Below are 12,427 nucleotides of genomic sequence, written 5' to 3' on the forward strand. Positions count from 1 at the left end.
TATTGCATGTTGGAGGTGATATTTTGTTGTGTTCTTCCAGTCCACTCACCAACTCTTCACTTACGTTTGCAAAATATTTGTTGAAGGTCCCTGCAATTTCTGTTGGGCAAGAAATCATTTGTCCTTCATAACATAAGTTCACATTTTTATATTGTTTACTTTCACTTGTTTGATTTTTTATAACTTCCCATATAGCTTTAGACTTGTTTTTTGAGTTTTCAATGTATTTGTCATTTGCCATTGTTTTAGCTTTCCTTACAACATTTTTGAGGATCCTCTTGTAATTCTTCAGGTACAAATAAAATTCATGCGGCATGTTCTGTGTCTTTGCTATATCGTGTAATCTTCTTTTCTCTGCACAAGATATTCTAATACCTATTGTAAGCCATTTGTTCTTCTTGAAGTTAGGTTGACATTTTTGCTTTTTTAATGGAAATGCAGCTTCAAAGTATGACATGAAGATTTCCATGAATTTATCAAACTTTTTGTTAGTATTTTCACAGGTATACACTTCATACCAAGTTTCTTCACTTAGTCTCTGTACAAAAAGGTTTATTTGTTTGTTAGTGAATTTCCTTGCTTCTTTTACAAGTTCCTCTTTCTCAGTTGTTTCACTTGGGGTGTGCAAAGCAATAAACTGTGCATAGTGATCACTGAAGCCAGTATTAAGATTTCCGGCACATAAATTGTGATTTACATTTGTGTTTATTAATATCTGATCAATTGTTGAGCTAGTTGTTGGTGTAACTCTTGTAGGAGAGTCTACGGTGGCTTTTATGTTATATGTTTCCAGTAGGGTCATCAAGATTTGCTGGTCTTTTGAGATTTCTTGAAAATCAATATTAAAATCTCCACATATGATCACTGTTTTGTTGAAGTTTTTTATAGTATTTAAAGCTGCTTCTAGTTGGTGACAGAAATCATTTAAGTTCCCATCAGGGCTCCTATATACACAGATGATTATTAATTTTAATGCAGAGAGTTCAACTTCGGATACTTCAAAAATTTTCTCTTCAGCTAACAGTTCAATGCATTTTATGTTACAATAATCAATGCCACTTTTAACAAATATACATGACCCTCCATGACTGGATGTAATTCTAGAAAATGATGAAGAAAGATTGAAGTCTGCACGTTTTGTGACTGACATTGCATCTTTAGGCAGCCAGTGTTCGGTTATACACACTACAGAAACGTTTTTTAGCTCATCAGTACATAAAATTTCAACTTCACTTAATTTGTTTAGCAATGATTGGACATTTTGATGAATCAGCATGAAATTAAAGGGTTTGTTAGGCTTTGGCATATTGTTAGACTTTGGCATATTTAATTGATCACTTACCTTTACCCTGTCAATAAAAAATCATTCAGGTGTGCTGGAAGTACTGCTTTTCTTTTCCCGACTGCACCTATTCTTCTATTATCATCTGCAGCAGCATTTTCTTCTGTGTCTGGTTCCCCTGGTAGTTGTTCAGCTGCTGCACCTGCTGTTGATAATATTGCTGCTGGTGTTTGAGCTGGGTCTGCAATTGGTAGAGCTGTTACTGCATTCATTGTGCTTGAATATTGGAGGCACCTAGTTCCTTCTTTTGTTGTTGATGTTGGTGAGTGAGGTCTTGCTGGCGTTGTTTCCTTCGAATATTTGGGGGGCCAATCCAGGATGATTTTACTTTTGAGTGTTTGATGCCTCTTGGTGATAATTTCTTCAATTTTTCCGACGAGCAGTTTTTTCCCCATGTTGTTAACGTGCAATCCATGTAATGTGTGGAATCTGCGCCCAATATTACTAACATTTACGAGTTCTACATTTCTGAAATGTTTGCAAAGTAATGAAATTTGTTGGTTGGCATTGATTATTTCTTTATTTACGCATGACCAAGAAGGTAAGTCATGCCGATGTGGAATGTTCAGCACTAAAACATTTGTGTGTGTCAACTGTCCTAAGCACCTGTTTAGTTCTTGTTTTGCTTTGTGGGTTTCGTTTTTATATACGTCATTTGACCCACTAATTAGCACAACAAAGTCTTCAGAGGATAAGTCAGCAATGTCTGTGGATCGTACATGATTGCAAACTTCCGACATAGAAGCACCAGGCTTTACGTAAGCGATTGTTTGTAAACTGGACTGACCGTTCAGAAGGCGAGCAAATCCACGACCATGACTGTCTGCCATCAAAACTACTTTTCTTCGTTTAGGTTTCTCTGCCTGTTTAGAAGGTCCACCGTCGTTATGGCCAAACAATTTAGTATCAGCGCTGGACATATACTTCATATTTGGGTCACGTAAGTGTTCAGGTCTTTCAGTTTCATTTCCTTTCATAGCAGTAGCTGAGTTGTTAGGAATTCTTTTGGATGTATCACTCCGCGTATTTTTAGTTTCATATTCAGCTTGGAAGTTAGTTTTATCACATGCACAATGTTTCTTACCTTGCACGGTTGATTGCACACTGAACCTGCTTGTAAACGCGGTATTAGGGTCATACAATAACCTTTGTTGAGAATGAGGCACTTTGTTTTCTCACTTTGCCTGGAATTTCGTGGTTACTGTGAGGCAAGTTTGATGTAGGTTCACACTTTCTGGTCGTAAGTTTTTTTAGTTCGCTCATCAGAGTATTAATGGTTAATTGCAGACTACTTAAACGATCATTTAACTTTCTGATTTCATCACTACAATTCGTGCACACGCTGTTTTTATCGGTGTAATTTTCACTTTTTCCCGCATGAACACTATGCATATCAACACTAGCCGCCATCTTGCCTAACTGTAGTAACAATAAGAAATCCCTTAAATAATAAAGAAACAAAGCAAATAAAAATGAGCAGAAATTTCAAAATGCCACCAAAGAAAGCAGTATAGAGATATACTGATAACACAAAGATACAACTGAGAAAAGGATGGGGTGGATGACCACAGAGGTATGTACAGAAATTAAGTGATTCTCATGCTTGAGACATTATTATAACAAAGTAATTGGCACTTCTGATTCAGTTACTACTTATCACTTGACTCTATGTGCTTTCATTTCATGTGTACAGGCTACAGAAACAGAATAAATCTCCTGTCATTGACAAGGACAAATGTGCAAACGAAAACGTTTCTTTATTACGTCATGGATAACAGAGGAAGTGAATGGTTGCTCAGTATTAGAAACATGATAATTGTGAAACACTTACACTGTTGTTTGTAGTCTCATGTTATTCGGCAAAATGCCAAATGATGTAAAACCTGCATAGCTTTTCTACAGGGCAACTGTTTTGTCATCTTCAGGTGCTGATGTGACTGTAGAGAGCTACTGCAGAGACCCATAGCTTCAAACCTTCCAGCAATCAGAGAAAGGGAGTTGATAACATCATTGCGAAAAAACTTAATTTCCAGGGTACACTGCCAGAGAAGAAATATGGAACTTGCACTGTGTGGTGAGGTAAGCCATCGTACAAGCTGCAAAGTCAGACACGGATTTGGGCTAGTTGTTACTGACTAGCCTGACTATTCTGGCTTTGAGGAACCACTTGCATAGACATGTTAAGCAGTACAGGATTTAGGTTAGCATCTAACTTCTGTAGAGCATAAATGGCAAATGGAGGAGTTGTTTCATCCATCAGTAATTGTCAAATTAAAGAATACAGAAACTCATTAATTTGCCTACAGTAACATATGACAGCATGTGTGACACAAGCAGAATTTTGTAACAAATACTTTTTTGAAGTAAGTGTATACTGAGCATCTGCAAGAAATTTTAATATATTCATGAATCACATTGAAGCTCTATTAGCTTATTTAACAATTAAAAAAAAAAACAAATTGCGGTTGCTTGTGCTTTTAATGTAGATTTTCTTAAAATCTCTGCCAGTAAGAATTGATTATAATCAGCATCATAATCATTCAACATGAATTCTACTGCAAACTTCCAAACTAGGGTAGGAATTGCTCAAAAACAGCCATTAATTTTTTTATACTAAAATGTCACATGAAGAAAATTATATTACATCCCAATAATAAGTGGCTTCTTAGACCATGACATGCATTTCTTTGTTAAATGTTAATACCTATCAGGATACAAAATTTACCAAATCTGAGTTCATGAGGGCAGTCTGTAAGCAAAAAAATTGAGGAAAAGCTATGACGTTGATGCTACAGCTCATTACAAGACGTATTGATAAATATTGAAGCTAATAAAACAGACATCAAAACAAATGGAATACAAGGAAAAATCATCACATCAGGTAACAAAAAAAAAAGAGAACATTGTATTTAGTGAAAGAGGAGACTGGCAGAACCAGGAAGAGCAGACAACAATAAGAGTAAATGTTACATTTGTATCAGGTTTGTGCAGTGTTGCAAATTTTTTTAAAAAGCATTTCATAACCGCTGTTGAAAACATGGAATTGTCAGGTTCAGTAGATGCTGCCTTAGAATATCTTGGAGCTGTTCTTATTAATACCAGTAGTTTCAGTCATACGAACATGATGCTTGTTGTAAGAGTAGAAGTAATAACAACAATAAATTCTGCAAAATAAAAGAATCTAATGATTACATTAAAATACCAAAAAAGTCAATTAAAAGGGTATTCTCCAGAATTTAGTAACATATTAAGTTATTTGTGTAACAAATTATTTATCAATGAAACATTTCCCGATTAGCTGAAGTATGCTGATGTTAAATCTCCATATAAGAAAGAAGGTAAAGAAACATAATTAATTTCCATTGAATTAAATTTTTTCCAGTGTCACGAAAATCTTAGAAGTGATGGCAAGTGGCTTCTTCCTCATCAAACTACAGGGTTCTGATATTGAGAAGGCTATTTACACATACAATGGGAATGTATTTAACTCATTAGACAAAAAATTACAGGCAACTGGTATATTCTATGATCTATGAAAGGCATTTGTGTACATCACAATATCCTTTCAAGTAAATTAGAATATTGTGGTGTAACAACATATTCCATGAAATGGTTCAAATCACATCTTTTGGCTGACAGTATGAAACAAAGGGTGTCAGTAGGAAAGAGTCCAAAATTAAGCTACCAGTCATGATCCAACTGAGAGCTAACTACATGTGGTACCCCACAAAGTTCCATTGCGTGCTTGTCACTTTTCTTATGCACATTAACAACCTTCATCAGTTATAGTATCAGATGCCAAATTTGATTTGATTGCAGATGACATGAACATTGCAACAAATAGTGAATGAAATATAGTTCTAGGAAGTTTGGTTTAAGAAATTATCAAGGCTATTAAAAATTGTTCCTAGCTACTTCTTTCTCATCAACTTTGAAAATAGGCACTATAAACAGTTCAGGCTTTCACGGTATTCCCCTCCACCCAGTATTGTCTATAATGTGATGACACACACATATAAGAGGTTGACAGCATTAAATTCTTTGAATTAAAACTTGGTAATAAAATCAGACGGGATGAGTGTATCACAGAATCACTGAAGTGTTAACAAATCTTTATTTGCAAAGTGGATGTTGTCAAACAAGCATGCTTTGCTTACTTTCATTCCATAATGTCATATGGGATCAATTTCTGGGGTAAGTCATGAAGCCAAGAAAAAGTTTTCCAAGTCCAGAAGGACTTAATACACATTATTTGTGGTGTGAACGTATGAATGTCTTACAGATAGTTCAAGGAACTGAGAAAACTAACTACTGCTTCCCAATATATCTATTCATTAATTAAATTTGCCATAAATAACAAAGCTCTTTTTCAAACCACCAAGGTAGTTCACAGAATCAATACTAGAAATAAGAATCTTCACAAAGATATGCAGTCACTTACTTCGGTACAGAAAGGTGTTCATTATTCAGAAACAAACATTTCAAATGACTTGTCCAGCAGCCATACGTAATTTAACTACCAGTGACGCTCAGTTTAGGAAAAGCGTAGGGGATTTACTGGTGGCTAACTACCCCTACACCACTGACGAATTTCTAAATGGAACCAACTATATGTAGATATTTTTAGTAATATCGAAGAATGTAAGTGCTATGTAAAATCTGACTTCTGTAAAATCTTCAGGATGTAATGTGATCAGTGTTAATAACCGTTGTAAATAACAGCAGAAGAATTAACATAAGCACTTCAGTGCGTTGTAAATTCCATGTTTTATGACAGGTTTTGTTATTCCCCCTTAAACTAAAATATCTTTAAGGTTCTTTGATTTATTGCACATCCACAAGGATCACTTCACTTCATATCTGTAGGAGGGACTTTCTTCTTTTTGTGTAAATGTATATGTGTGTTCTTGTTTTATGGAATGTTCTATGTCCTTGCTGATGGAGTTGTTATGAGAAGCTGTTAGCTACTCAGAGCAGAAGATCTTTTTATTAAAAACTTAAAGGAGAAGCCATTGAAATCAGTAGCTCTGTAACACACTTACTTTTGGAGACAAATAGATAATACCTTTATTTTGTGGTGAAGTGAAGTTGCAACACTGTATTTGCTTTTTAACATCAAAACCCTTTCCACCCTCAATAGGTGTTTCGCTAGGGAAGCAGAGAAAAACTGAATGTCTTTCTAGAATGTACCAGTTCATAAACATAAAAATGACTTTTTCAGTTGTCAGTTGTACTACAAAGCAACAAAAGCAATCTGTAGCATATTTTTTTGAGCTTCCATCACCCATCACAATGCACCAGATTTGCTGTGTATTTTGACATGCACACTGTGCAATTTGATGTGCAAATTTCAATTTGAGTGAATCTCTTGTTTCATGGAGGCAGTTTCTCTTTCAAAATTGGTAAAGATTTCAAAATGCACTGAATCAAAGGTGTCTTCAATAGTTTGGTTTGATTATTGATATAGCTGAGTTCCATAAAAGACAATATTGACATATGAAGGCTAAAAGTGTATGAGATTCCTTGTTAATGTGAAAAATCGAACATCAGCCAGAGCTGTTAAATGGTTAAATGCAGATGCAATGAACACTGATGTCAAACAAAACTAGGTTCACTAAAAAAATGCTGTTATAGATTACCTTTTTAAATGTGCAGGAAATATAAAGGCACCAAGATCCTCAATCTACAGAGTCTTTGCCATTAAAGAATCAGTCAAAATGCATATAGCAAACAAACAAATCACTAAATGTGCAGATTCTTTGAAGAGTGGGCAACAGTTCTGTATTTGCCAGGTCTTCAACCACCAAATAAGAATGAATTCAGTGTGAACGTACTGAAGAGAGCTTATATATATGACTGGCAGGAAAGGTGCTTGTAAATGGTCTGGGCACATGTTTCTGAATTAATAGCTTTGAGGCTAGCTTCTTGCACTACACTAGCAAAGGGTTGGTTGTTTGTTTCTCTTGCATGGGAATGTACTTGCAAATCACTTTAATGTGGCTCTGTGTAACTCATCTTTCATGTGCAGGTGAATGGATTGATTGCCTTATTTCAATTGGTATTTGCTGTGTTCCATCCTGGAATTTGCTATACCAATGCGTTCCAAGTTAATTCATTCAGCTGATAGGTTGAGAAAAATTTGCAGATTCCAAAATGTACTAGTTTTTTACAACAATGCTAACAAGCAAATATCTGCTACTGATTTAACTGTGTACTACACCCAGTTATCAATAAGGAATATTTCCTCTGACTGCACTGGAAATTGTAAATACCAGAGTGTATTTGGAACATAACGTGGGATTATCAGAAGCATAAGCACAAATTCTGTAAAGATGTTGTTTATTAATTAATGATTTTTCCAGACAGCATTTTGATGAACTTCAAAGAAGAGTTTATGGAGGCTGAATATTCAGAGGAAGGTGAAATCATGAACAGAGGAGGAAAAGAAGATGCAGTAAAATTACAAAAAAGTGGACATGCTGACTATGAAATGTTTAAAAACTATCTTCACAATAAAGTACTGTATGAGAATCATCATGTTAAAACATGGCTCTCTTATTTCAGTCAACATTGCTCTTGAACAGCTAAGATCAACAGGTGAAAAAGCAATTGAACAAGAACTCTGCACACACTTGGCCATATTATGTGAGCAGAGAAATTAGTGGGAGTAGGATGACTTCAAACTGGTATAAAATGTTTCTGTCCATTGCCACTCTATGCTACTAAACAAACAGCACTCCATAGCAATCTGAATGCAGTGTTGATTTCAATGTGTTGTCTGTCCCACGAGAAAGAAGCAAGACTTCTTTCCCCTACACATTTCCTCACCCTGCACGAGCTGATAAACCAGGAGGCAATTTGAATGCTTATGCTGGTGGCATGCCACAATAGAGGGCAAAGTTTTATTGAGCACATACACGGTCCAGTCACATTAATGTGACCACCTCCCGTATTCAACATTTATGTGCAATAACCACTTACCAATGGCAGGTGGCAGCTCCAGTAGTGATGGGTATATAAAGCATGTCAGTAGCACACAGCAAAAAGTGGAGTCGTCCTAATGCAGAAACTGAGTGATTTATCTGACGTCCAAAAGGGCATGATAATTGGCTTTCGGGTAAAAGATGGAAGCATTTCTGAAATGGCTAAGTCTGTCAACTATTCACATGCCTCTATGGTTAAAATATACTGTGCAGGGCAAAATGCTACTATCCAAATCCGATGCTGAAGCAATTGTGGTGCACTGTGGCCTATAGTTGACAGAGGTGAATGATGACTGTGGAGAGGTGTACAGGCAAGTAGACATGCAACTGTTGAGCAACTAATCACCCAGTTAAACCAAGGTGCCACCAACAGTGTCTCCTCAACGGCCATTTAGTGCAAGTTGCATATGGGCCTCCACAGCAGGTGCCTGGTTTACCCATTCATGCCGACTGCTGTTCTTTGTCGATGAAGGCCACAATTTGCATGTTAATACTGCAACTGAAAGTCCATTGAGTGGCGACAGAAGTTCTTTACAGATAAGTTACGTTTCATGCTCCACTGGACAGATGGCTTTTGGCTGGTGTGAAACATCTGAAAGCAAACAACTTGCTATCAAGAGGGAGTGTTATGGTCTGGGGAATATTTTTGAGCATTCCCTGGGTGGTGTCGCCATTCTGAAAGGCACAATGGATCAATACATGTTGCATATATCCTTGGAGACTGTGTACATCCCTACATGCAGTTTGTTTTTCCTTGGCACGATGGACTCTACCAACTGGACAATACAATGTGTTACACAGCTCACAGTGTACATGTGGAGTACAAAGAGTACCACAATGGCTTTACCGTACTCACCTAGCCACTAATCCCCCAATTTAAAACCCAGTCGAGGATCTATGGGACAACCTCGATCATGCTGTTCGCTCCATGGATCCCTAACCAAGAAACCTAGCACAACTAGCAACAGCATTGGAGTCAGCATGGCTCCACATCCTTGCCAGTACCTTCCAGAATCTCACTGACACTCTTCCAGAAGGTCTCACAGGTCCACGCTGCAAAAGGTGGCTATTTAAGCTATTGACACATGGCCGTATTAATGTGATTGGACAGTGTAGCTTTATTTACTAAAGTATTTTTATCTGACAATAAAAGCATTCGGAGATCAATTTTAAAAGAAGAGACATGATTACTGTAACTAATTAATCTTTAGAAGCAATTATTACTTCCAGAAGTGCATTAATTATCAGCATGAAAATGAAAATTTGCGCGAATTGTAACATACAGCGAATTTTAACCTATAGAATTCGGATGTGGGTGCGGCAGATCTAAAGGGCACATTTTTTTTGTAACACTGCACTAGCTCTAACAATGAAATACAGACAAGTAGGAAAGAAACGAAATTCACAGCTTTAACAACAAATTTTAATTTCTGGTTCAGAAATCGCAAGAAGACAAATTTTTACATTTTCGGCCATGGCATAATAGAGTTTGGTTATACACTTTTAACGTTGCAAAAATGTTGCTCCACATATTTCACATCTTAGAAGAAGAAGCAATGATTGTTACACATTGTCACTGGCAACAAGGGAGGCAATTGTATCGATAGTGGGGCAGAATGAGTCTGTTAGTTCACAGCAGTGTGCCGTAACGACTGACCTGAGTACCGGCGTAGTGCTGCGCCAGTAGAGTACAGGTTCTTGGCTGGCCGCTCCCCATGGAAGGCTGGCAGGCTGGCGTCTTCTGCCTTGCTGAGGAGCAGCGGTGGTTCCGGATCATCCAGCGAGACCTGCCCGTACACGCGCCCGTTAGCGCTCACGTTCACCCGCATCTGCAGTTCCTAACGGGGGAGGGGTAGGAGGGAGGGAAGGACAAGGTGCACAAACCAAAACAAAATCAGTGAGTGTTCTGGAGTGACTGGGTGGCAGGGGGAGAAACGGTAGAGAAACACTGCCACCCAAGTGCGTGCAACCAAAACATAAAGTGAAGCAATTAAATCGAGGCAGCTACACATGCAATCGGAAAAAAATAACTGTGAAGATCATACAGGCTAGGAACTAAAGTAAGTTAAAATTTTTTGCATGCTAGGAATATGGAAGAATCATGTATATTAAGGAGAGCCCAATTAAATTAAAGTGTTCGAATCACTGTATACTAATAAGTATTCTCATTATAATTGGTCATTTATTTCAATGACCGCCAAGGGCGCCCATAACCCACCTCCTCCCCCCTCCCCCCCCCCCCAACCCCCGCAGCTATCAGGGAAAGGAAAAGGGTATAGTACAATCAGGTGATTTTTTGCAAGAAAATTATTTAAATGTCGGCATTACACAGGTTTTTAACAGGGTCGGAACTGGAAATTTTGTATGTTACTTACAAGTAGCCGTTAGTCTTCCTGTTGTTGTTGGGTGGGTTGGGATGGTTTGCGTTGTTTTGGGGAGGAGACCAGACAGCGAGGTCATCGGTCTTACCGGATTAGGGAAGGAAGGGGAAGGATATCGGCCATGCCCTTTCAGAGGAACCATCCCGGCATTTGCCTGGAGCGATTTAGGGAAATCACGGAAAACCTAAATCAGGATGGCCGGACGCGGGGTTGAACCGTCGTCCTCCCGAATGCGAATCCAGTGTGCTAACCACTGCGTCGTCTTCCTGAATATTAAAAATAGTTCATACGGCTTGCTCTCTTCCCCCCCCCCCCCCTCCTCCCTTACAGACTATCGTATGGGCGCCCTTGATCACACCTACAAGACGGTATAAATGGCCATGACGGTTTATGACATCAGAGGGCTGTGTTCAGATCTGAATTTGTTGATTACATTGCAAAATGTCACGTCCATCACATGGAATGGTTGCGTTGACATATCTCGAAAATAACATGTGTGCCTCTGTAACTATTCTTGCCACTACACTTCTGTAGTAGCGTTGGTTGAGGTTTGCATTAACACTCAGAGTTTTAACTCATTAGTTATAGAATGTTTGTCATCGAAGAGAGAATGGAAAAAAGTGTACAAACATTGTTAATCAGTCTTTTTGTAGATCAACTTTCACTCACTGAAGTACAGATCACTACAATAATAATGTGAAATACCTGCGCTGCGTTCTGCCCCTGACGGACCATTGCAGTGCCCACTGACTGTCGTGCCATGCAGGGTGTGATTTTAGGCGCAGGTCAGGTGGAACTGAGGCCAAGGGGCCGACAGGTAGAAGAGGAGGAACGATGCCGAGAGATCTCGACCGGTGCTTCTCTTTTCGGTATACTTCGCCACTATTATCCATTTCATAATGACTGACCTCTGGTTTTTTGTGCTCATATTCTGGTTACATCGCATGATGAACATCGATGCGTTTTACCTCACCGGAACTGTGAAAATGTCTGCTGTTATTTTGGTGCATGAGTATTACATTTTAACAGCAAAGGAGGTGACATAAGTGGTAATATTTAAGAAAAAAACGTTCTTTTTCAACCATTTATTGGTGGATTTCAACTTTGAGGAGCCACAGAAGCCAGACCATAACTAGGAGAAAAACTTCCTTCGTACAGGTTAAAGATACAACCTTTTTCTATTTTCAGACGAATTTTCGCTGATTTCTGACTAGTCGTTTCATCATAATGATGAAACTGCGACTGAGCTTACCGTTGTAGCTATTGCAACGGAGAAGACACGGATGTAAAGTTTGAATTTTTGTTGGTCAGAATATATGTCAGCACTAACGAATACTCCCTGTATTTGTCAGTTACGAGCTTGTAAATCTGCAATCCATGGAGGCTGGGTACACCGTAGTTGTCATACAAGAGCACTGTTGTAATGCACAGTGTGTTTTCTTACTAGCATGAATGGCGACTTTGCACAAGCATTCCAAAACAGCATTGCCGTGTTCAGCAGTTGTTGCGAGTAGAGGGCAATAAAATGAGAAATTGTGAATGAACACTGGATCAAGAGCGCCCTTATGACCGTTTGCTGGGTGGGGATGCGGGAGAGGGGGGAAGGGGAGGGGGGGCGACCAAACCTGGAGGTAAGAAGTACCTCGAGGTGGCCCGAATGAATTTTTCAGGTAACAATGATAAATGAGGTAAAACCTATTTTAATCTCTTTGCTGCTGTCT

At 38.4% G+C, this 12,427-nt stretch overlaps 1 protein-coding gene across 3 annotated transcripts in view; it reads right to left on the reverse strand.

The window, feature by feature from the left end:
- Window positions 1-12,427, reverse strand: part of LOC126412923 (discoidin domain-containing receptor 2-like) — a 911,045-nt gene that overhangs the window by 127,938 nt on the left and 770,680 nt on the right. Inside the window, exon 10 of one of the 3 annotated variants that reach the window (XM_050082831.1) lies at window positions 9,983-10,112. In XM_050082831.1, the coding sequence (XP_049938788.1) occupies window positions 9,983-10,112 (130 nt within the window). Of the gene's footprint in view, window positions 1-9,982; window positions 10,164-12,427 lie in introns of all 3 variants that reach the window. The other 2 variants (XM_050082824.1, XM_050082815.1) reach the window with 2 other exon arrangements.

This window comes from Schistocerca serialis, chromosome 1 (genome assembly GCF_023864345.2).
Source record: "Schistocerca serialis cubense isolate TAMUIC-IGC-003099 chromosome 1, iqSchSeri2.2, whole genome shotgun sequence".
Taxonomy (NCBI): domain Eukaryota; kingdom Metazoa; phylum Arthropoda; class Insecta; order Orthoptera; family Acrididae; genus Schistocerca; species Schistocerca serialis.